Genomic DNA, 26,345 nt, shown 5'->3' with positions numbered 1-26,345 from the left:
CAGACCCCTTCCGGTGCTGCCACTGCACCTTCACTAGCTGAATTACCTTGTTCCTCAAGGTCTTGATCTTCCATTCCAGAATCGCGACCGGCCTCTCAATATAATTCAGGCCGCTGTCAACCTGAATGTCCTCTAGGGGAACGACTGCTGTCTCATCCACCAAACACTTCCTTAACTGCGACACGTGGAAGGTGTTGTGTATCTGACTAAGCTCCTCGGGAAGATCCAATCGATAAGCAACCCGACCCACCCGGGCCAAACCCTGAAAGGACCAATAAATCTGGGGCCCAATTTGCCCCTCTTCCGGAACCTGATGACACCTTTCCAAGGTGAGACTTTCAGAAGAACCATATCTCCCACCTGGAACTCCAAGTCTGAACGCCTCCTGTCGGCGTAGCTCTTCTGCCGACTCTGCGCAGTCTGCAGCCTACTACGGACCTGCTAGATCAACTCAGTTGTCTTGAGCACCACTTCGATGCTCCTTATGACTCACTGACCAACCTCGCCCCAACAAATCGGGGTCCTGCACTTCCTGCCATATAACATCTCAAAAGGAGGTCGATCAATGCTCGCATGATAACTGTTGTTATACGAGAATTCCGCTAACGGAAGATACGTATCCCAACTGCCCCCAAAATCTAGAACACATGCCCTAAGCATGTCCTCAAGAGTCTGAATCGTCCTCTCGCTCTGCCCGTCAGTCTGAGGGTGGAAAGCGGTGCTGAAATGGAGACGAGTACCCATCTCGTCGTGGAACCGCTTCCAGAATCTGGACGTGAAACGAACATCTCGGTCCGACACCACCGATACCGGCACTCCATGGCGTGCCACAATCTCCCGCACATAGATATCGGCTAACTTTTCCGCCGATATACTCTCCTGAATCGGAATAAAATGAGCACTCTTCGTCAACCGATCCACTACTACCCATATCGAGTCCACTCCACGTGCGGTCCTGGGGAGTTTGGTGACAAAATCCATGGTGATATCCTCCCATTTCCACACGGGAATGTCTAACGGCTGCATCTTGCCGTGAGGTCTCTGGTGCTCCGCCTTGACCTTCTGGCAGGTCAAACATCTCTCAACATACCAAGCGACGTCCCGCTTCATGCAGGGCCACCAATAATCAGGTCGAAGATCTCGATACATCTTCGTCGCTCCTGGGTGCATAGAAAATCGAGACTTATGAGCCTCGTCCATCAATACTTGCCGTACCCCACCCCAGTACGGTACCCACACCCTACCATGAAGCGTCAACAAACCCCGATTGTCGTAATCAAATGAAGCTACTCGGCCCACTATCCTCTCACACTTCTGCCTCTCCTCCTTGAGGCCCTCCATCTAAGCCTCCTTGATCCGCTCCAACAACGGAGTGATCACTGTCATCCTCATACACAGATCTCTGATAGGGGTCGTCGACACCTTGCGGCTCAGGGCGTCGGCCACCACATTGGCCTTCCCTGGATGATAAAGGATCTCACAGTCATAGTCTTTCAGCACGTCCAACCATCTCCTCTGCCTCATGTTCAAACTTGGCTGATCCATAAGATATCGCAAACTCTTGTGATCCGTGTATATAGTACAGCGGATCCCATAAAGGTAATGTCTCCAAATCTTGAGGGCAAATACAACTGCCCCCAGCTCCAAGTCGTGGGTAGGATAATTAGCCTCGTGAGGCTTCAACTGTCTCGAGGCATAAGCTACCACATGGCCACGCTGCATCAATACTGCTCCCATACCTGTGATCGAAGCATCACAATAGACTACGAAGTCCTCTACTCCCTCTGGCAAGATAAGGATCGGAGCCTCGCACAATCTCTGTCTGAGAGTCTCGAACGCCGCCTGCTGCTCAGGCCCCTAACGAAAAACCACCGACTTCTTGGTTTGTCGGGTGAGCGGCACTGCTATCTTGGAGAAGTCCTGAATAAATCTCCGATAATACCCTGCCAGCCCTAGGAAGCTCCGAATCTCAGATGGAGACCTCGGGACCTCCCACTGCATCACGGCCTCAATCTTGGTCGGATCTACCAAAATACCCTTCTGGTTGACGAGATGACCAAGAAACTGCACCTCGCGCAACCAGAACTCACACTTGGAGAACTTTGCGAAAAGTCTCTCCCTCCTCAAAGTCTCCAACACCTCCCGCAGGTGCTCCTCGTGCTGCCCCTGTGTCTTGGAATATACCAAGATGTCATCTATGAATACTATCACCGACCGATCCAGCATCGGTCTGCACACGCGGTTCATGAGATCCATGAACGCGGCTGGGGCATTGGTGAGCCCAAATGGCATCACCACGAACTCATAATGACCATACCGGGTCCTGAAAGCAGTCTTCTGTACATCCTCATCTCTAACCCTCATCTGATGATAACCAGAGTGTAAATCGATCTTGGAGAACCAAGACGCTCCCTGAAGCTGATCAAACAAGTCATCTATCCTTGGAAGTGGGTAACGGTTCTTCACCGTTACTTTGTTCAACTCCCGATAATCAATGCACATACGATGCGACCCATCCTTCTTCCTCACAAATAAGATCGGCGTTCCCCAAGGCGAACTGCTCGGCCGAATGAAACCATTGTCTAACAGCTCCTAAAGCTGTGTAGACAACTCCTGCATCTCAGGGGGAGCAAGTCGATACGGTGCTTTGGCTATCGGAGCCGCACCAGGAACTAGGTCGATCCTGAACTCAACCTGCCTCTCTGGAGGTATCCCCGACAAATCCTCGGGAAACACATCCGGGTAGTCACGAACAATAGGAACATCATCAATCGTCGTCTTGCCCTTCTCCCGGGCATCCAAGACGTAAGCTACAAAACCGACGCAACCCTGCTGAACATAGCGCCTCGCCCTTGCGGCGGAATAAAAGGTCGGTCCTCGCTGGGGCCTCTCGCCCTGAATCACTATCTCTCCCCCACTGGGAGTGCGAACCTCACTAGCTGAAGCTCACAATCAATCACCGCCCCATTGGGGCTGAGCCAATCCATGCCCACAATAACTTTATTCCCACGCAGGGGAATAGGAACCAGGTCCACTGAAAACTGCTCATCAAATATCTGAAGGGAACACCCTCTATGTACTCTGCCGACCCTCACGGTCCTATCATCTGCTATCTCAACCTCTAATGGACAATCCAGCTCCCCTGGAGCTCTGCTAAATCTCTTGCTAAGCGCAAGCGATACAAATGATCGAGTAGCCCCCGAATCGAACAATACCAAAGCAGGGATGTCGTTCACCGAGAACGACCCTAAATAAAACATATCATCAAGTAATATTCAAACGATATTATAACAATTAAAAGATGGAGGAAAGATACATACCCGTCACCACATCAGGAGTCGCTCGCGCCTCCTCTGCTGTCATCTGAAATGCCCTGCTCTTCGCCACTGGCGCATCAGATCGGCCCTGCCGGCCATCCGTAATCCTCAAGGTGGCAGGGGCAGGTGCAACCACCTTCCCTGCTGCAGCTAAACTGGGACACTGGGACCTTTTATGTCCCCTCTGATTGCACTGAAAGCTAATCAGATCTGATGCTGTAACCGTAGTAGCAGGGGCCGTACAATCCCTACTCAAATGCCCAGTCCGACCGCACTTGTAGCAGCCGGAACTCCCTGCCTTGCACGCCCCCTCGTGCAATCTCCCACACTTGCCACACCGACCGTGGCTCTTCTGACTCCTAGACCTGTGATCTGAAACCTTGGGCTTTTTGACCATACTGCCTAAACCCGAAACCGCCTCCGGTTTCCTCTTCTTCTCCATCTCGAGATCAATCTCCCTCTCTCTAGCTCTGGCAATCATGTCGTCCAGCGTTTTACAACTGGACCGGCTCACAAACATGCGGATGTCACTCCGCAACATCTCATGATAACGGGCCTTCTTCATCTCCTCATCGGCTGCATACTGTGGAAGAGGAAGAGCCCTCTCCCTGAACTTGGCGGTGATCTCCGCCACTGTCTCTGTAGTCTGGGTAAGGTCCTGAAACTCCCTAGCTAACTGCTGCACCTCAATGACCGGTGCAAACTCCGCCCTGAACCTGGTAGAGAAATTAGCCCAGGTCATGGCATCCAATGCCGCATCATCCCCGATGGCATGTCCGACCTCCTCCCACTAATCCCGTGCCCTGTCCTTCAGAAGACAGGATGCCAATCTGACCTTGTCCCCCTCGGGACACCTGCTAGTGCGGAAAGCGTTGGTTACATCCGCCAACCATCTAGTACTCGCTATGGGGTCCCGCGCCCCATGATAGTCTGGAGCCCCGCATGCCTTGAACTCCCTGAACGTAAGTGTGCGCGACCCCATCACGGCCGCCATCTCAGCACGGAAAGTACTCAATATCTCATCCATCAGCTCTAAAATACCCTCCTTGATCGAACCGAAGATCACAGGAGTCTGCTCCAGTATGATGCGGGTAACCTCAGAAGAAAGGAACTCTCTAGTCTGCTCATCCATCTGCCCGACCTCCGGGCCTGATCCCGATCCTGATCCCCCTCCGGCATCTGAGCTGCCGACTGCCGGTCTCGGACGCAAAACTACCATTCTGAAACATATCATAACAACATCAGAACACTGAAATATCTCAAGGGATCATGACACTGCTACTAGCTTCCTGGTCTTGTCTTGGCCTTCCTTGATTCGAGTACGGATACTCTGCTTTCAGTAGTACGGGCCCATACTACCTTCCACATCTATCTGTACTTTCCTCAAGAACTGCCTTGACTCCACCAAGTCACTTCTACTACTGCTATTCTCTGCTACTCTCATCCTAGGCTTGCCCTAGGGAAACCTCAAGCTTAACACGACTGGTCCTCAGCTGCTGTAGGTCTCCTCATAATGCCAGTTAGCCACCACCTAAACACCATCACATGTGATGAGGATCAGATAATCCTTCAAGTAAAAGATCCGTCCCTACAACGGTTGGACTCAAATAAGAGCTGCGCAATAGGGCCAGTTCCAGCACTCTGGGATTATTCAAACCTGATCACATGTGGTGTGACGTGTTCACCTAATGGCTAACTCCCATTACTCAGAACCCCACCAAGCACGAAGCAAGCAGCATTCGGACAAGGGAAACAGACTCAGGCCAAACTATTCTCATAACAAGAAACTGCACTAGCATAGGATGCTAAGCTTCCACTAACAGGCATAACCTAATCAGGCTATCCTACTGCTGTCTACTCAGTACTAGCATGCAATACTCATAAAGCTGTAACACATAAGCAGGCACATAAGGCATTCTCCTAGATCCTTAGTCCTATACTAGCATGTTGTTCTACTGAAACTGAAACTGAACAATTAACTTGTATGGGTAATTTGGGAGTACTTACTTGAGCTCGGCTGACCGCATGCACACACCTCTATCTTGTTAAAAACAATTCTTTCTTTCTAAGTGCTTTCAAAATTCTTTTTGGTAAAACATTTTTATTTTACTAAAATCTTTTATTTCCCTTAGTTTGACTTCAGACACACCCGGAAGTGTATCCGAATCCCTCAAACCAGGGCTTTGATACCAACTTGAAACGGCCCAAAAATACGACCCAAAAATTTCGTTTTTCAATATAATCAAAACCATAATATGAGTATCATAACATAAAAAAAAAACATATGCGATGTATCCCAAATCATAATAAAATACTGTGCGGAAAACTGTATCATACTATATCAAATCCAAAACAACTAAAATCATCCCCAGGATAAAAGCTAAGCTGTGGTGTGTGCGATGCTATCACCCCGAGCTCTTCCTTTTGCTTGCGGAAGTACCTGAAACCAAAACTGAAACTGTAAGCACGAAGCTTAGTGAGCTCCCCCCAACTACCACATACCATACAATAACATATAAACACATATTGGGCCTCGCCCACTGCATCGGGCCGAAGCCCGGAAACTGCATCGGACCGAAGTCCGGAACTGACTGGGACCCTGTCCCCTGCATCGGACCGAAGTCCGGAACTAACTGCATCGGACCGAAGTCCGGAACTAACTGCATCGGACCAAAGTCCGGAACTAACTGGGACCTTGTCCCCTGCATCGGACCGAAGTCCGGAACTAACTGCATCGGACCGAAGTCCGGAACTAACTGCATCAGACCAAAGTCCGGAACTAACTGCATCGGACCGAAGTCCGGAACCGACTGGGACCTTGTCCCCTGCATCGGACCGAAGTCCAGAACTGACTGACTGAACATGGCATAGCATAACACATCAACTAACATGAACACATATACGGCATACTTCATCGGGCCGTAGCCCGGAACACATAACACTTAACGTATAAAACATAGCACACAAATCCTGTTCGAGCCACGAAGGCATCAAACATACTAGCTACTGCGTCGGACCTAAATTCGGGAACTACTGCTAACTGAACGGGCCGACATTGTGGCCTTAGACCCGTTCCTACTGGAAGGAAACTCACCTCGTAAGCTGGCTGCTGAGTGTGTGGCTCGGGAAGCTAACGGCTGTTGCTCCTGAATCTCCTCGGCTACAAGTCCATAAACACACTCAATCAAATACTAAACACTGCACTTGGGGTAAAATGACTCTTTTACCCTTGGTCAAACTCAACTCTCTTTGGGCTGACTCGCCGAGTTGGGCCGCCCAACTCGCCGAGTCCTACTCTCACTTCTCAGTTCTGCTCGCTGCTACTCGTCGAGTGTGGCATCGACTCGACGAGTACCTACTTGATCCAAGCACTCAGACAATCTTCATCCGACTCGCCGAGCCGTATGAACAAACTCGACGAGTTGTTCTTGATCTTAAGAAGATTGCCTTGGACTCGCCGAGTTGTATGAACAACTCGCCGAGTCCCTCCATCACTGAGTCTACCCTCAACTCGCTGAGTCCACTCACTAACTCACTAGATTCACTCGACACTGATAAAAATGGAGGAATCGGGAACTCGCCGAGTCGTTCTTCCCGACTCACCGAGTTGCCGCCATGCGACTGATTTTTACTCGATTTTGTTTGAATCCAACACATACAATTGATAGATCTGAGTCCAATAAGCTGATTTACCACGTAAAGTTTCCAACTTTACGTGTACAACCTCATGAATAAGGGAAATAAGGCTAAAAGATGCACAAAATGGGTAGATCTATGGTTAATATGCAAGGTAACTCCAAAAAGGCAGTAGATCTGGGCTCTACAACACCCAATCATTCAGATCTAAAGATATCCCGACTTATTAAGGCATTCATGCAAACATAAGGCTTGGAACAAGCATCAACTAGATCTTAGAAGAGCTCTAATGGAGGTTTAAAGCATATAATAAGAGGGGAAATCCGAAAATACCTCAAATAACTCAGATTTGCCCTTGGATCTTTGCACTACAACTCTTCTCCTTGCTCCTTTCTTCTTCTCCTTCTTCACACCTTCACAAAATGGCACACAAAACACTTATAAGCTCTCAAGGTGGATTAGGGTTCTATCTCACAGCTTTAGAGGGTGAGGGAGGCGAGAATGGGGGCTATAAGGTGACTTAAATAGTGGGCAACCCGGGGATTTTAGGGTTTCACCCAGACGGATGGACTCGCCGAGTCCCCGGCTCACGCGTGCTCGAAGTCGCGACCCTACTCGGTGAGTCAGGCTATGACTCGCCGAGTCCCTTTTGCAAAACTTACAACAATTACCAATGAATTAACATACCGGGAACGAGTCGTTACAGACACATTTTATCAACACCCAGTTCCCAAAAAACTCCAAGCTACAATTGGTGTATAAAAGGTAGGTTTATAAGTTATCATTTTGTCAGAAACATCATGTTGAACATATTACATGGATCGCGATCAATCTCATTAGGTGTTTAACTTTTGGTAAAGCGCCTTAGATGTCTAACTCCTAACACACAAGAGGAACAAATCCCATCTTGACTACATAATCCTCTTGCATGGTTCACATCATACCTGAAAAATGACGTTTATAACTGCCCGGTTAAGGACCAACATTTGACCATATCTAAGCACAACACTCCCTACACTTAAGTCCCACTATGTATCTCATGTATTAAGAATACAAATATAATACCTTTTAATCAATTATCATTCACGATAGCGATCCATGAGATGATCTTGATATGGGTCAGTTCAATACTAGTTATCTGACAAGTATCTATGAAACTTGGTTACAACCCATTTCCTACCTTCATCAAGTGAAAGTCTTATTTTATAATTGCTCCCACAATTATAACGGATTGTGAACTTTTAGAATACTAAGAGTATTCATGGATTAAACATCTTAATATAGAACACAATAAGTATTGATGTTATGATCTATCCCAATATATCAAAACATTATATAATAGTTGTTGTCACAATGTTCCAATATCCAAATACTAAATCTAATTCAAAATCCCATTTCTAGAATAATAAAGTCTTATACTTGAAGTGTGACCATTCATACTTAGCTCAAAAGAAGGACTTTATTAATGGGTTCGACTAAACTTAATCTGTGTGAATTATGCAAATACTATCATCTCCATATGTGACTTTACTCCAGGTACAGTTAAATATCTTGGAGTATATGATTGGTGTTCTTTCATGCTATAGAGTCTTTAAGCTCGATTAAGTATACTCTCGAAGTCACAAAGATTTCTATATGATCATTGAATGACAGAAACCAACATAGTTTTTCAATTAGCTCATTCATCCAATCATATTATATTTCAACTTCTAAATTAGTGTATTCTTATTTTGTAGTAGAATGTGTCATTTTTATTTTGGTTAGAGCTCATTCCAACAAAATTTACTCTTCATCCCATAGTCACAATCTGTCACACCTCAAAACCAATAATGGCGGAAACGTTCTGGGGCGGAGGACGTCATGTACAATATCACAACAATGAAAAGTAGTAAACAAGCAACAACATCATCCATTGCATTAATAATACCATTATTATACAAGTGTGTTATGTCAAATTTTGATAAACACTAAAGCATAAATCAAAATGAAAGATGAGTCTTGAACGAGCTCCATCTTCTCTAAACCTTGCATCGGTACCTGTCTATGTTTGACCTGAGGATACAAGTTATTTTGAAAGAGAGTATCAGCGTTGAAGCTGGTGAGATCATAAGTATTTTAGTGTCTTAATTTGTATGTAAGAATTTGTATGTATAATAATTTAAAGTATTGAAAATGTTTGTAAAACAACTGTAAATGTTTGAAAAACTCTAGAAATCCCTATGATTCCTACTTTTATAACATGGAGTCTTATACCAAGACTTAACTGTTCTAAATGTTCGTTTCTTGTGAAAGTGTGTATTTTCCCAAGTATGACTATTATTAACCAAAAATATAGTTTCTACATTTCCGTGCGTCGTGTGTGTGTTCACGAAGCGAATGTAATGGAAAAATGAAATAGTACTATGGTGTAGTGCCGAACTAAAACCGTACCAATTACCTTATGTCTAGGGTAATTCTTCTAAGTACTGTAGCATTTGAAATAAATAACTACATCGGTACTCAACTGCCTTATTTGAGGGATAAGGTATAATGTGATGTCTAGATCCCAGACTATACGCTCCCTTGTCAAAGGCATTTTGAGATCTGCACACGACGTTTGCATGTATGCAAGCCGTGAGCATCCACATTACTATGATCATGTATACCCGATATAACTATCACAATGCGTTGCGATTCATCGGTATAGTTAGATCCCAAACTTGTTCTATGCTATAGCACCTAGTGATGTTTGTCCTATCAAAGTATATGTAACCACACTCATGTAAACGTATATATGTAAACGTACTCATGTAAGCGTAATCATGTAAAAACATATCTATGTAATAGTATAGTAATGTACTGTAATGTTCTGCGTGTGCTAGATGTAACGTGTATTCTCTCTCTATCTAGCATGTATAGTAATGTACTGTGTGTACTAGCTGTAATATATGTTCTCTCTATCTAGCAAGTATTGACTCATGAATGAACTGACTCATTGTATGATATCGCGTTCTAGTAATAATCCTAGTATCTTCCTAAACTACCCCTATGGTAGCTTACTAGTAATATAACCGATACATATGAACATGGATGTATACCCTTGCTACCCAAGGGTATTGAATGAACTGGAAGAACCTTTATAACTATATATGTACACATGATATATAACTAATATTTAAACGACCTTCGGATGGGTACCCGATATCCCACCAGACCACATCTCAAGCGCGAAAAGGAAATAGGGTGGATAGCCTTCCTAAGTCTTTTAAACATTTCTTATATAACTATACATATATAGGCATGCAATTTATAATATAAAAGCATAAAATAAGTTTGGTAAAACCTTTGAACATAATTATTATCTAAGAAACGATCAACTTGATGTTAATCTATAAAATGGTTTGAAAGCGTGGGTTTGATAAAACAGTTTAAGTATAAAAGAACATTTGTTTGAAACACAATTATAAATGGGTTTGAAATGAAACGTGCAGAGTAAAGTGTACAACTTAATAAGGAGTTTTAATCATATAAAATGTTTATGAAAATCATTTGAAGGAAACTGTTTGGTAAAATGGCTAATGAGTAGCCAATCATTTGAATATTGCTTACTAATCACATGTGATTGATATAGTAACTAGCATAATTCTACTTGTATCCCCCCATAAAACATTTAAAAACAGTTAAAACATTGATTAAGGGGTATGAACTCACCTGTAGTAAATGATTGGAATTGAACGAACTGTATCGTAAGGAAGGATCGAACAAGTGCTTGGTGTCAAGTGAAGACTTTAGACACACACAATGATCCTAATTACATATAAAGACATATGTATATAAAGAATTAGTGATTAAAACACTAATTAAACATGTATAAACATTCTAATGCGAGGTAAACACTTTGGTCAAGTGCTAGGAGGCTAATGGGTTGCAACAAAGGAGTGCAAGACCTCTCATGGAAGTTTATGGTCAAAAGACCATATATGTTGGAGTTTACGGCCCAGGGGAGTAAACTCCTGGCCGTAAACTCTCAATAAGGTTCCTAAATGAAGCCTAACATTAATACAACCCAAGTTGTGAATTGCTTCAAGGCTTAAGCAAGTGTTTGGGCTTCCTTTTAACTCCTTTGAGGAGTTTACGGCCCTGGGACCATATCCCTTGGAGAATACGGCTGTAATCTCCCTTGGGAGGATGTTTATGGTGTTTTCAAGTCCCTAAATTAACTAGGAACTAAACTAGGCTCTTGTACTAGGCATTAGAAGAGTTTATGGCACCATTTGGCACCATTTTATGTAGTTCACGGCCCTAGAACTTCTTGGGCCATGAACACCTTACTCTTGGTGTTCTAAGTGTGTTTGCTAGTCCTAAACTCATTTAGGTACATGTCCAATTTAGTCTCTTGGCTTAAGGAAGGCTTTTGAGGCATTTTGACACTTAAAAATGGAGGTCATGGCCCAAGAACTTCCTTGGCCGTGAACTCACATCTAGCCATTGTTTCTAATTAATTTTGTGGTCTAAACATGTATTGGTGTCTTATAGTTTGAGTTCCAAGGCTTTGTGGGACATTGAGCACTCTTTTGGCCCTTAAAAATGAGTTTACTCTCCAAATGCTCTTGGGCGGTAAACTCTCGAATCTTGGGGTTTTGATCCGTTTTTTATGTTATAAACTATAATCTAAGCTATATAATATAACTAGATAGAAGTACTCATGATTTGGGATAAAAACCCGAAGATCCGTGAGAGAGAATTCAGTTTTTCTCTAGTTGGAAATGCAACTAATGAATGAATATGGTTCAGATTTCTATATATAGTCCTGAGATTTTTGGCAGAAAATATTTTATTCTCAGAATGAACTATAATATCATAGAGTATTGGAATAACAGTGTTGCACAAAACCATAGTGCATCCACTCTCCAGATATCTCTTTAAGTGCTAAACCTGAAATACTCAAACTTATACCCAAAATCTGGAATATCAGTGTAGCTGTTCTAACTTCTATTGGCTTGACATGGTTTGTTCAGAATGGAAATTTCGGGTTGTCACACAATCCAATTATAATTCACATATATATATATATATATATATATATATATATATATATATAAGAATCTTATGTAGCTCTTTACATCAAAAAAAAAAAAAAATTCTAAACTAATTGTCTCATATACATTCTCTTAGTTCTTCTAAAGTACTCTTAGAATGTTCATATAGCCATCCGGTGACTTAACCATGTATGCAGTTGATATATTAATATATGCTCATAGCATGATCATATACCAAGTCTTGTGCATAACTTGACATAAATGATGGATTCATTTGCCAAGCAAATCAAATATAAATCATTTCAGCTAGTTTAAACCTATGATTTAGGTCCTTTTGAGGCTGGCTCAAAATCAGTTCCATGTAACAATGTAAATGTTCCTCCAAAGGAATATTCCATCTTGATATCTTTCAAGATATTGTCAGTATATGTAAAAGGATATAAAACTTTTAACATTCATTTCTCTCTCCCCCTTCTATCTATAGATATTGCATTCCAAGAGTGTATCTTTTCATTCCTAAGTCTTTTCATTTTAGAAACACATTCCGAGTCAAGGTGAAAGCCTGGCATGGTCATAATGTAATTTCTCATGATTAAGTATTTCCCATTCATACAAGATTAGGAATGTCACTATGCTCCCACTAGTTTTTAGTAAACACACATGTTTTATTCATTTTGATATAAAAGCATACATTGTGGTTTTACATTAAAATGATGATTGCAACATTGAAATGTTCGCTATATATCCATAAGTGGATCTCAAGCTCTACACATTTTGATAGGATAACATGGATTAAGAAAACCTCAAGGCTAATCTATATAGATATATTCTAGTAAATGTCTATTAAGAAAAACAATATTTCTTGGAATCTATTTGCCATATTTCATATTGAGAATATGCATTTATAGTAAACAATATTCTTGTTGATCTAATAATCATAACTGCTTATGAAAAAGGTTTGATCATAGTCAATGTAATGGTTATGATAAGGACCATATTTAATGACATGAGTATGAGAAAATCCTTTATATAAAGTCTTGCTTTAAATGCGTATATTTATCCATGTAATATATTCTTTCTAGAAGAATCAATTACTCCTCTTAGCCTTGCAATGGAGAGGAAGTTTAATCAAGATCATACTTGACTGTCATACATGGATTACATCTCATGTTTATGACTCTAAGTCATTAATCATAATCAATATCTGACATAACATATTGGTATTGGATGGATTTGCTAGAAACCATCAAGAAAAGCTCATAAATGAGAGATTCCATATTTCTCAATTCATATACCATTTTGTAAAAATCATATCACTTGTTATAATGTTCTTTAGGTACCAAATAAAACTTCATTTTATTTACCATTAGCCGCAATTAATTATAAACCAAAATCCTATATTTCAAGGTTTAGTCGTACAACGGTTTTAAGAACTAATAACAATCTTAATAAAACTTCATTTTATACTTATAACTTGGAGTTTTGGATGAGTTATAAAATCACAATTTTAAATCTCCTTTTAATAATCAAAATCTTTTGACTTTATGATTTGTAGAATAAACTCATTTTTTTTTTATAAACTCAATTTTATGCATCTTATGATAAAAATCATATTGGGATAAACCAAACCTTGGGTGACGATACTTATGTTTTAAATATTATTTGATATGCATAAAACATAATATCAATATGTTGTGTTATGTTTAAAAAATTAATATCATATATTAAGTTTTGACATAGAAATAATCACTAGTTTTATTATTTGTGGTTATAACGCTATAAATTGATTTTTAGTATTAATAAAAACTCCTTATTTATTATAAATACATGGATTTTAAATAATTTTTAAACACTTTTAAAACATTTTAAATATTTTAAATTTGTCTATTTATAAGTTTTACACTAAAACTATTTGTATCAAAAAATCGATTTTTAACTGGTAACTGATAAAAACGTTTTATAATTTTCCATTTATAAACATCTTATGTTAATTTTTAAATATTTTTTTTACTCAAACTCCAAGTTATATTATTTTTTGTTAAATTATTATCTGACATATAAAAAATATTTTCATACATAAAACACAACATATAAAAACATAAAATAAACATCACATGCATGTATTTGAAATATGTATAAACCAAATCATATCTACTAATAACTTTTGTGAGCCATTACAATAATTATTAAGTCTTTCCTAAAGGACTTAAATGACTCTTCAAAGTGTCTTAAAGCTTCCACTTATCAAGACAACTATTGCTTGCTAAAATAACTTCAAATCTTCATGTTGTAAAAGTTGTAGCACTTAAAACATGAAGACTGTAATTAAGTCCAAAATCAATAGTAAAAGTTCACGGTTGGAATTATGGTCCCAAGTGGTTAAGTCGTCTTTAAGGTGCTAATTTCTTCATATTGTTACATTTAAAAAGAAATACAACTAGTCAAATATAATAACAAACAATTTTTTGTTTTTTCTAAGACAACTTTTATATACCCAAAATGCATGAAAAATGGTTATATATAAAAATAAACAACTGTAAACAAGTTGCCAAAGAAGACAAATATTTATATTTCTTAACCAAAATGAATCCATGCTTGTTTTCCAAAAACCAAAGATTATCAAACATAAAAAATCATTATAATATATAAAAGATGACTCTGATACCACTGATGCGTTTTGATATAAAATATAAGATAGTTTATCATAAAAACCGCAATGGAAGCTTTTAAAAACAACAAGTTTATTTTCAAGTTTATAACAATACCAAGCCATCTAGGATCAATTTATAGAGGTTAAATGATTTTAAAAACAACCATAGAATGTTTTAGAATGACAAACTTTAGAGCCTTTGAACTCTCTTGTTTTTAAGGTGTTGATGAAGATAGACAAATCAAAGCATATGGTTTTCTCTACAAGTATCCAACATCAAGATAAGACACTTGAAATGTTAGTTTCTTATTGTATTATTGAGTGTCTTAAATATTTAAGAACTTAACTCGAATAATCACTTGAGAAGACAACTCAAGAGAGCTTCAAATCACCAAACTAGCTTCAAAATAGAGAGATGACGAGAGGAAAGGTGGGTTCGACCACCATGTAGAAGAGAGAAAAACTAGTAAAACTACAAGCCAAAAACTCATGCAAAACCTTACTTTTATACTCCATACAAGACATACCTTTAGATTATAATAACATAAAACATTGATAGTCTTTTAGAAGCACCGGCGACATAAGAAGAAGGTTGACAAACAACCTCCCTTATTATTTAATAATTTCGGCCATGCTTAAGAAGAATACACAATTTGTCTACCTAGTTTATTAACTATGGTATGTTAACTTATTGACTTGATTATGGTTAACCAAAGTGTCCAAATTTTTTTACATAGCTTATTAAATCATACTATATTATATAATAAACAATTATACTCTCTTTTAATTATTATTTTCATAAAAAAATATTCATTAATTAAATACATTAATTGGTATTATTTATTAATATTTATATTAATAATAAATATACAAAATATATCAACTTGATAAATGTGTGACCCTATAGGATCGTATGTCATTAAAAATATCACTCAATAATTAAAAATATCACTCAATAATGATTTTTAAACATATAGATTAAACACTCCCCACATATTGATTTCACCATTTAAATCACACATAACGTTTGTTCAAAGCTTTTAAACACCGTCAATAACATCAATTAACAAGCTACTAACATGTAATCATTCATAGCTAACTTAATTACAAATATGCAACGATGCATTTCACACGGAGTTAGTCTCATAGACCACCAATTCTAACTTTTTGGAAACCACATAGGGATGATATGTGTCAAAGATTCAAACTTGGACTATAAGTGCATATGCGTATAAATAAGTGGACCAATACTTCAATTTACTCTAATTGGAAAAACTAGTTTCAAATCGCCAAAATTCGAGGATTTGGCCAGTAATTGCAGAAGGCGGGAAAGGGGATTCTGCAGCCATTGCTCATTCGAAATATTTACCAAGTTCAAGCAAACCCTCTCTCCACCTACTCCAATCCGAGCAACTATGGAGAGAATCAACGTCGCAGTGAGAGCAAGACCTCTGTCGACGGAAGATGCCAAGAGCAGTCCTTGGAGAATCTCTGGGAACTCGATCTTGTTCGCAAACCCTACCACCAAGTTTGAATTCGGTACGTTTTCATTTCTAAAGCCGCACGATTTTGACTGATGAGGCGGCGTGCGTTCTTTGGTTGAGTTATTCCTCCGGTTCCAGTATCAATGTGAAGTTTAATATCATTATGATTTTCCTTCACGAAGTTGGAATCAACTAACAATTTCAATTTAGAACTAGTCCATGTACTTCCCGAACAAGTGCGAGAATTAATTACGACTATAGATGTCAAAAGTAGGGATGTAAGTTATCCGAGTCTAAATCAGACGATTTGAGCTCGTTTGCGTTTGAACTTTGAGTACACACGAGTTGAATTCGAGTATACATGGACTTCCCTTGAATATTTACAGAGCTATTCCAGTTCGAAGATCAATGTTAAGTTTAATTTCTAACACTTTGCTTTTTTGGTGAATTACACAGACCGGATTTTTAGTGAGGACTGTAGAACTGTGGATGTTTATGAGTCAAGAACTAAAGCTATTGTTTCAGCAGCTATTGGTGGATTCAATGGTAATCTTGTAATATCTGGTGATTTATCAACGCGACCTTCCTTCCAACTTATCTGTCTTATTACATTCTCTTTAGGCACTGTTTTTGCATATGGACAAACAAACAGTGGCAAAACACATACAATGCGTGGGTCTAGTGTTGAACCAGGAGTCATCCCTTTAGCAGTACATGATCTATTTGACAAGATACAACAGGTAGCTTTACCTCTTTGCAACTTTCTATTATCAACCATGTGAAACATAAAGGTTCCCTTTTTTTTCCTTCTTATTATGGAAAAGAAGTTTTAAGATCATGAAATGACATCCAAACTGATACAATGATGACTACTTAATGTTTTTTTGAAAGGAAACGGATCGTGAGTTTCTTTTAAGGATGTCCTACATGGAGATCTACAATGAGGAAATCAATGATTTGTTGGCACCAGAACACCGAAAGCTGCAAATCCATGAAAGCATTGAGGTAAAGTTAAATGTCTTTTTTGCCCTCTTTTTGGTATATGCTTGTTTTTTTTTTTTTTTTTTTTTTTTTTTTTTTTTCTAATTAGATTTTCATAAGTAGCGTGGCATATTTGTTGCTGGCTTAAAAGAAGAAATTGTTACTAGCCCAAAACAAGTGCTTGAATTTATGGATTTTGGTGAAGGTAATTACTTTCTAGTTTCTATTCATGTATTCACATTATCTATTCCAACTGTTTTTATTTTTCTTTATTGTTCTACAGATCTAATTTTGTACTTGGTTATTTGTAATCATAATTCATAGCTCATCGTCATATTGGGGAGACAAATATGAATTTACACAGCAGTAGGTCTCATACCATTTTCCGCATGGTATAATATTCTCATATTCCTCTTAAACTTTTTTCTACTCAAATCTTTTTCAAGCTCATTAAAAAAGGTCTCTATCTCTACCTTTATAGATTATTGAGAGCAGGGATAAAGTTGAAGATGAATTTGCAGAGAGCTCATGTGATGCTGTTCGTGTATCTGTTTTGGTATTCTTTGCAACCATTTCTTTTATTTCTTTAATATGTTTATTTTCCTTATTTATTTATTTTAAAATTTTCTTTATTTGTCATCTAAGAACTTGGTAGACCTTGCGGGTTCAGAAAGAGCTGCAAAGACTGGTGCAGAAGGTGTTCGTTTGAAAGAAGGGTCCCACATCAACAAAAGCTTGATGACACTTGGAACTGTTATTAAAAAGCTAAGTGAAGGTGCTGAGAGTCAAGGGTAAGTTCAGATGTCCCCGAGGGTAATTTAGTAATTCCTAAAACTATTTTTATAAATTATATTGTATTGTTTAATACAGGGGTCATGTTCCCTATCGAGACAGCAAACTCACACGTATTTTGCAGCCTGCACTTGGTGGGAATGCAAATACAGCCATCATCTGTAACATTACCTTGGCACAGGTGAACCTTATAGCTTAAATTTATACAAATAGTGTTGGAAGATTTAATTTTTATGGTATAACTAAATAAAACTTCTAGTTATTTTGAGTTTTTATGGATAAGATTATTAAAGGGTAATAGTAAACTTACTCTGAGGTTCTGAAACTTGTTAATATTCCATTTTTTTGATTGGTATTGTACTACTGTATTTCAAAGTGATTACTTTAAGATTCAAGATATTTCAGTGACATTTATTTTCACACTAAAGTATTCCATTAAGGTTTCTATTTAGCATGTAAGCAGATCATAATTCATAACTAGTTCTGATTGTAAGAGTGTTGTTTCATGTCAAGTTAGGTGTCACAATTCACAAACATTGATATCTTTATATCTTTTTCTCAAGTTTCAAATACATTTGTTTAATGGCAGATTCATGCTGATGAGACTAAAAGCAGCCTTCAGTTTGCAAGCCGAGCTTTACGTGTCACTAACTGTGTTCATGTGAATGAGGTTATTTCTCAACACAAAATGACAAAATCTCATATTAGTATATTACTCTTTTTCTTTAAGTCCCTATGCTCTTGATTTCATTCTATATTCCTTGCTATTTGGCAGATTTTGACAGATGCTGCTTTACTAAAGCGCCAAAAGAAAGAAATTGAAGAGCTTCGAGCAAAATTACAGGTTTGCCCTTTGACATCCATGCTCATGAAAAACTGTCACTTTAGCCATTTAGTATGACACCAGACACCCTCCCTTTAAAGTACTGATCACTATTCATTATCGGCATAATCTTTTTCTGTTTTTATAAAATCCTGTAGGGTTCTCATTCAGAGCACTTGGGAGATGAGATTCTCAACCTGCGGAATACATTATTGCAGGTGGATAAAGCTTTACCTTTACACATAGACATACATAAATTCATACACATACATATATAAGTATATAATAAACTTATACAACTGTAATGTAGAGTGAATTGGAGAGGGAGCGAATAGCTCTGGAGTTAGAAGAGGAAAAGAAAGCTCAAGCTGAAAGAGATAAGATGCTGCAAGTGCAAGCAAAGAAGATCCAGAACTTGAGTTCTATGGTAATAAGTTCAAGTAGAGATGAAGCTCCTTATTATCACAAGAAGGTTTGATTTCAAAACTTATATTTCTTTCTGTTTTCACCTTTATGATTCTAATAAGTAATAACACATTTGTTCCTAACTTTTCCCAAAAAGGAAAAAAGGCGTGATACTTGGTGTCCAGGGAAACTTCCAAAAACGATGATAAATGAGGTATCTGTATATATATATATATATATATATATATATATATATTCTATTTCTACCAGATGTTTCCTTTTATATGCTATAAGAGTATGCTTTAATTGTATGTCATATTATGCAATATTCTTCAGTTACCTTCCACTATCCCAACACAAGCTTCTGCAATGAAACCTGTTATTAGAAGTGAACGTGAAAGAGGACCACTTCTACCTTTTGAAGAACTAGTAAATGATAACACCTCAAATGCATGCAATCAGGAGAGAGATCGTAAAAGTGTGTCTTTTTGTGACTTTGGTCTTCCAGATCAAAGATCACTGATGCATGTCACAAGCAGAAAAAAAGCATCTAACAGGAAAAAAAGCTTACCTATGGTTAGTTTTTATTGTGAAAGTTATTGGTATCCCACAACTTATAAGGGTTTCACAATTCTTACACAATGCAAGATTTGCTTTCAGGAAAGTGTGGAATTAACAGAAGTGAAAGCAGAATATGAAACGTTGTTAATGGAATTTGAAGCTGAGGTTGTTATACTTTTTGCTTCTCTTTTTATGTATAATCTTAGTATGTTTTGTTCTCATATTGTTGCTATTTTTTTATGTTGAAGAGAACAACGAATGAAATACAAATAGACTACTTAACAAGAAGACTTGCGGACGCTTTAGATAATGAACAGAAGATTAAATACACATCCGATACTGATAAAAGTTCAATGGAAATGGAGGCGATTCTTGTTATCAAACAACTTCAGGAAAAGGTTTGTGTTTGTCCTTTATCTTTCACTCTTTTTAGATGAGTTTTGATGAACCACTTCTTCATTTTGTAATGCAGATCTCAGTGTTGGAGATGGAGAAGGAGAAGGAGAAGGCTTCAAGTTTGGAGAATTTGGATCCTGTTGTAGATTTAGATACAGAAAAAGATAAGGATGCAATTGATAAGTATGAAAAGGTTTTGACTTCATGACCTTATATGATGGTTTGCTTTTTTTCTTTTTGTTATATATTTTGCTATTCTTGCTTTAATCAATTCATTTGGTATCTTGTAGCTATACAAAGAGCTTTTGGTTGCACAGGAGGAAGCCCATTTGGCTCATCAACAACTTACCTCTTCAATGGTATTAGTGGAGAAATTTTGAATACTAATTTACAATAACTCTCAACATATGATACTCATGCAATGCTATGTAGGATGAAGACTCTGAAGCATTGGCAAAGTTATCAACAAACATTCAAGAAATCACATTTGAGATTCAACAGTCAAAGGCCCTTTTTGAGTCTGAACATTTGCAAAATCATAGTGCCCTATCAGACCTTATTGCTGTGAGTAATTCCAATTTCATTACGCCTTTAAAGTTATAAGCTACTATGTGATTACTTACACTTTTTGCTAACTTTTGCAGGAGGTCAGGTCTTTCTCTTCTCATGACTTTGCTCAAATAAAAAGACTACTTGGTGACTATGAAAAAATCCATTCTTGCATGAAAGCTAAAGTAGATGAACTTGAATGTGAAAAGGTATGTTCCATTTTGCTTCCTTATTTCCTCACATTTTGTCAAAATAACAATATCAATAGTTACAATCTAAAATAGAGAAATATAGCTAAAACATTGAACACTTGCAATTGAAACAAGGATTGTTTAAATGTAATTTCTTCTTTCTCTTCATGTTGTAATTGCAGATTTCAGTGTTGGAGATGGAGAAGGCTTCAAGTTTGCAGAATTTGGATTCTGTTGTTGAATTAGAAAAACAGAAAGATAAGTATGAAGAGGTTTGACTTCATGAGCCTATTGTCTTCTTTTCTTTATCTGGTGTAGATGGTTTACCTTTTCTTTTTTATATAAGTTGATATTTTTTTCTTTAATCAGAGTTTATTGTGTATCTTGTAGCTATATATGGAGCTTTTAGCTGCAAAGGAGGAAGCCAATTATGCTCATCAACAACTTACATCTTTAATGGTATCTACATAAAGTGAATTTTAAAGTATTAAACTTAGCCTGATTGAAAGAATTTTTTTCTTACAATTACTCTATACAAATGAGTCTCATACAATGCCATGTAGGATGAGGACTCTGAAGCATTGGCAAAGTTATCAACAAACATCCAAGAAATTACATTTGAAATTCAACATTCAAAACCTCTTGTTGAGTCTATCTCTATCTCCATCACTTCAATGATGGATGAACATTTGCAAAGTTGTAGTGCCCTATCAGACCTTATTTCTGTGAGTAATTTCAAAATTATTTATTAATCCTTTAAAGTTATATGCTAATACTTCAAGGAGTTATAGTTTTGCTTTACATTTTGCAGGATATTGGATCTTTCTCTTCCCATGACATTACTCAAATAAAAAGACTACTTGGTGACTATGAAAAACTTCATTCTTGCATGAAACTGAAAATAGCTGAACTTGAGCATGAAAAGGTATGTTCCATTTTGCTTCCATATCAACACAAATCTAAAGATAAATCAACAACACTGAAATCCTTTTTGAATCTTCTAAAACCACTCACTAATTTTTCTTCACATTGTAATGCAGATGGAAAATATGGATTCAGATAAGTATGCCAGCAATAAGCATGAAGAGGTTTTGTTTTTCTTTTCTTTTATATAGTGAAGATGTGTTTTTTTATTTTTTTTATATGTTGGTATTCTTGCTTTAATCATATAATTCTGTTTCTTGTAGCTATACATGGAGCTCTTGGCTTCACAGGAGGACACAAATTTGGCTCATCAACAACTTACTTTATCAATGGTATTCACTACAATACTTAATGCATGCATATTGCATCCTCCTATTTTCATAAATATCTCTTACTTGAGAATGAATATTAGTTTCATAATTACTCTTAACACACAAAGGGCTCACACAATGCCATGTAGGATGAGGACTCTGAAGCATTGACAAAGCTATCAACAAACATTGAAGAAATTACATTTGACATTCAACAGTCAAAAACCCTTGTTGACTCCATCACTTCAATGATGGATGAACATTTACAAAGTTGTAACACCCTTATTGATGTGAGTAGTTTCAACTTCATTATACCTATACATTTATTATTTATACACTACTAAGACTCTAAGAGGTTTTACAATTTTGCTAACTTTTACAGGATGTCAGATCTTTCTCTTCCCATGACTTTACTCAAATGAAAACACTTCTTTGTGACTATGAAAAACTTCATTCTTGCATGAAAGCCAAAGTAGAAGAACTTGAACATGAAAAGGTATATTCCATATCCGTATTTCTTTTATAATCATCTTCAATTCCTAACAATTCTGACATTCCTCATTTGCAGCTTCTTATGTGCAATCAATCTGAGGATCTTCAGAAAAGGCTAGAAGAAGCTTGTTTAAGTGGTGAAAATTCATCACAGGCTTTAACAGTATGTCATTGATTTCTCGTTTTTAACAAAACTTAATGTTCTCCCTTCCACTGAACTGACAAGTTTATTTATTAATGTTTTTCAGGAGCTATCTGAACGATATGAAACAGAAACAAATGAATTAATTACTGAAATCAGAACACTAGAAAATGAGATAGGACATTTATCAACTTCTGTTTTGGCTAAAGAGAAGGAAAGTATGAGAAAAGACCTTGAGAAAACAAAATCAAAACTGAAAGAAACAGAGTCAAAGTTAAGAAACACCATTCAAGAAAAAACAAAGCTAGAGGTAGTAACTTAACTTATTTCTTCATCTTTAATGTGGTAATCAAGTATTAACCAAATAGTTTTGTCTAATTTACCGTTTTACCCTCCGTTTGTAGGGTGAAAAAGCATCTGCAGAGAGAGAAATAAAACGTTTGCATAGTCAGAAAATGATTCTTGAACGTGATATGAACAAACGTGAGTCAAGGCGTGATTCGGTTCTTGATAGAAGCTCAAATATTTTTGAACCAAGAAAAGGGAAAGGACTTGTGAATCATGTTGATCAGGTGATAAAAATTTGTTTTCAATTAGATTAAACTTAAAAGGAAAATTACTCATAAAAAATGTTTCTTGTTTATTTTTTTCAGGAAGAGTATAGAAAACTAGAAGTGCTTGCATTTGATATGGAGAGAACTATTGTTTCTCTAGAAGAACAATTAGCAACTGCTAATGATGAAAGTCAACAAGCAGTCATAAGATCTGAAAGTTTAGTACAACAAGTTGAAGAATTATCTGATAAATTAGAGTATTCAAACTCAGAACTGGAAAGATTTGAGGAAATGGTTTCAAGTCTTGTGAGTTTTTCTAAATTAGTGTTTGGTTTGATTGAATCAAGGAAGGAATGGAATCGTTCATTCCTTAGGAATGTGATTCCGTCCATTTTTTTTTTTTAAATTCTCATATTGATTTCTTTTTTATTATTGTTTCAGAGGGCAAACTTGGAAGAAGCAGCAGTAAAAAATCAGAATGCAGATAGCTCTATTAGTATGTTGATGGAGGAAAAGGAAGAAATGGCTATGGTAATTAAGTTTAATAAATGTATTTATTTTATTTTTAATCAACTATATAACATTTTATAACGGGAATGCAGCAACTTACTGATGCTCTTCTGGCAATTGAGGAGGAAAGGGCAATATGGTCCACAACACAAAAAGCTTCAATTGAAGCCATTGAAAGCAAATCAAAGTCATACAATGCTGAGATTGCTTTGTTAACAGATAAAATGTCAGAGGTAATATTCAAAACAGTTTATCAAAATCAAAAAATATATACATATATAATAGTGAGATTTAATAATTTATAATTTTTATTGCTTTAAGGTGAGGAATGAACTGGAGGCTTGCAGAGAAACATACAATATCATCAATGAAAAACTGGGTGTTGCAGAAGAAAAAGTGGAAGTGGAGAAATCATGCAGGTTTGCCCCTATATCCTTTAGGGTTCTTCAGGTTTTAGGGGCAAGGGCATTTTCGTCTTTTGACATGATTAAGTTTTTGATACAGTATGGAGAAATCACTTGAAATTGACCGACTAAAGAATGATCTTATACTGCTTGATGATCAGAAGAAAACATCAGAAGATGTAAGTTTTTTTACTTTTTTTTTTTTTATTTTTATTTTTCTAATTACGATATAACCTTATGAGGGTATTTTTTGAAATTTCATAAAACTGAAAAAAAGGTCAAATAGTCAACAGTTCTGTGTATTTACAGAAGTTACTGAATGATACCTTGTAAGGGTATTTTTGTAAATTTATAAATTTGAAAAAGAAAAAGGATTTAAAAATTAAAAAGAAAACCAAGGGTAAATTTTTTTTGAGCAAAATGAGAAAAATTTCAAATGGTCAAATAGTCAACAATTCTGTGTATCTCCAGAAGTTACTGAATCAAATTGTAGAGATCACAAAAGAAAGAAAAGAGTTAGTGGCTCAGATTGAAGAACAACAACTGCTCATGGAAACATGTAATGACAAGGTAAAAAATTAAAAACCAAAGCTGTTTGCTATTTTTGGATTTTTCACTTTACTTAATTTCTTTTCTTTATATTTTTTTACCAGCTTTTGAATGCGAAAGCTAAAGTTGAAGAGTTGACAATGAAGCTATCCACCTTAGAAGCCAAAACACACAGTGTAAGTTTTTTTTTTTTTCTCTTGAAAAATGTTTTGTTTTTTTTTGACCTTTTAGTAATCATGTTGACTTTGACTTTGACTTTAACAGGGTGATATAGACAAGGCGAAATTGAGAATGAGGTTAAATGGAGCACAAACAAGGTTGGATGGAATGAGGGTGAGGTGTAAAGAAGAAATGGAGGAGAAAGAGTTTATGAATAAAAAGTTTGAAGAGGCTACAAATAAGTTAAAGGAACAGTTGGTATGTTGTAGAACTGAAAACATGAACCTTAAAAAGCACTTTCTTCTCAAAGAGTGATTGTCAATACAGTATATATATTTTTTGTAAATCAAATAAAAAACCACACGTTTGGTATATATCATTATTGTGTTTGCTTAATCATCTCCTAGATGGTTAAAGGTAGAGCTTTAGAAGAAGGGTAATAAAAGTCTTTATCTGTTTTATAATGCAAATAGTTCTACTTTGGTTATGGATGCTATTTGTGAAAGGACTTGAAATGTGATGGAGAAAATGGAAACATTTATAATTTTATATCACCTGTTATCTATTTTCATATTTCTATCATGTAGAGTGGAATTGAGATGAAATTTACAACTTGTAAATTAAATTACCTCCTGTCTTTTATGTCTATAATTATTTATATCCACTAAAATTATGACAAATCACCATTCATATTTATCTTATTTGATATATTCCTAATATAATATTAATGAGTTAATTAAAAAAATATGGAAAATAACACTTGTTATAATTTTATTGGGTAGCAACATTTGTAGGTCGGGGTGAGCGCGGTGCGATTTAATGCGGTTATTAGTTAAAACTTCACCACTAACTGTAAATACGGTTAATCCATTTTCAAAATTGCATGGTGTGGTTAGACGGTTATTTTTGCGGTGCGGTGCGGTTTTGTTTTTTTGTTTTTTTTTTTTTGTGTGTTGCGGTTATTAACTGTATGTATTTGGTGTCGTTATTTTGTGTGGTTTTTAACCACAGTTTAGAGCTCAGACGGTTTTAAGAGTTCAAACATATTACTTGTAATAATATAAAAAACCTTAAGGTATAAGAAAATTAACTTAAATCACAAACAACTAATATTTTAAAAAACATCAAACCAATAGTAAGTAACAATAAATATCTTAAATTTGTTTAATTTTCCCATTTTTCAAAGTTATACATGAAATATTTTTGTCTTATAGTATTTATCCATCTTTCATCCATGAAACCTGTTTTATTTTTAATATTTAATATATTGATAATCAATAAATTTTTTTTGTATATAATATATACGATGCAGTGCGGTTTTTGAAAACCAATAACCGCAACGCAAGTTTGCGGTTTTTGAAAAAGAAAACCTTACCATCAGTTTTTATTGTGGTTGCGGTTTATGTGGTTTTGCGGTTAATTTTTGTTGCGGTGCGGTTTTTGCCTACTCCTATTTGTAGGTATAGAAAATATGAATTAATTTAATTTCTCTTTGTA

At 36.8% G+C, this 26,345-nt stretch overlaps 1 protein-coding gene across 2 annotated transcripts; it reads left to right on the top strand.

Moving 5' to 3' along the window:
* Positions 1-15,937: 15,937 nt before the first annotated feature.
* On the top strand, positions 15,938-25,397 carry LOC145002159 (P-loop containing nucleoside triphosphate hydrolases superfamily protein). Of its 2 annotated transcripts, none has more exons than XM_078961459.1 (40): positions 15,938-16,160; positions 16,562-16,651; positions 16,727-16,845; positions 16,997-17,110; positions 17,210-17,291; positions 17,411-17,478; positions 17,568-17,642; positions 17,732-17,877; positions 17,957-18,059; positions 18,468-18,548; positions 18,654-18,722; positions 18,860-18,919; positions 19,012-19,173; positions 19,264-19,320; positions 19,443-19,682; positions 19,767-19,832; positions 19,916-20,065; positions 20,140-20,256; positions 20,354-20,422; positions 20,496-20,627; positions 20,708-20,821; positions 20,986-21,075; positions 21,194-21,262; positions 21,367-21,528; positions 21,615-21,728; positions 21,844-21,891; positions 21,991-22,059; positions 22,188-22,328; positions 22,421-22,534; positions 22,607-22,693; positions 22,779-22,982; positions 23,077-23,244; positions 23,326-23,532; positions 23,668-23,757; positions 23,829-23,969; positions 24,058-24,155; positions 24,241-24,319; positions 24,615-24,710; positions 24,794-24,865; positions 24,954-25,397. In XM_078961459.1, exons 1-40 carry the CDS (start codon positions 16,037-16,039, stop codon positions 25,161-25,163), a joined length of 4,497 nt encoding a protein of 1,498 aa, XP_078817585.1. In that variant the 5' UTR covers positions 15,938-16,036; the 3' UTR covers positions 25,164-25,397. The 2 variants fall into 2 exon arrangements, with proteins under 2 accessions (XP_078817585.1, XP_078817584.1); XM_078961458.1 differs by having other exon boundaries at positions 24,612-24,710.
* Positions 25,398-26,345: the final 948 nt, after the last annotated feature.

Source organism: Lactuca saligna, chromosome 6 (genome assembly GCF_052625555.1).
Source record: "Lactuca saligna cultivar CGN05327 chromosome 6, ASM5262555v1, whole genome shotgun sequence".
In the NCBI taxonomy this organism is placed as follows: Eukaryota; Viridiplantae; Streptophyta; class Magnoliopsida; order Asterales; family Asteraceae; genus Lactuca; species Lactuca saligna.
Note: the sequence above shows the minus strand (reverse complement) of the source record. Positions and strands in the feature narration are given on the sequence as shown.

Excerpts from the sequence above, each read along its gene's own strand:
- LOC145002159 (XM_078961458.1), top strand. The coding sequence starts at position 16,037 with ATGGAGAGAATCAACGTCGCAGTGAGAGCAAGACCTCTGTCGACGGAA. Across the intron at positions 19,683-19,766 it reads GGAAAAAAAGCTTACCTATG|GAAAGTGTGGAATTAACAGA; the intron begins GTTAGTTTTTAT and ends ATTTGCTTTCAG. Across the intron at positions 22,983-23,076 it reads AAGAAAAAACAAAGCTAGAG|GGTGAAAAAGCATCTGCAGA; the intron begins GTAGTAACTTAA and ends CTCCGTTTGTAG.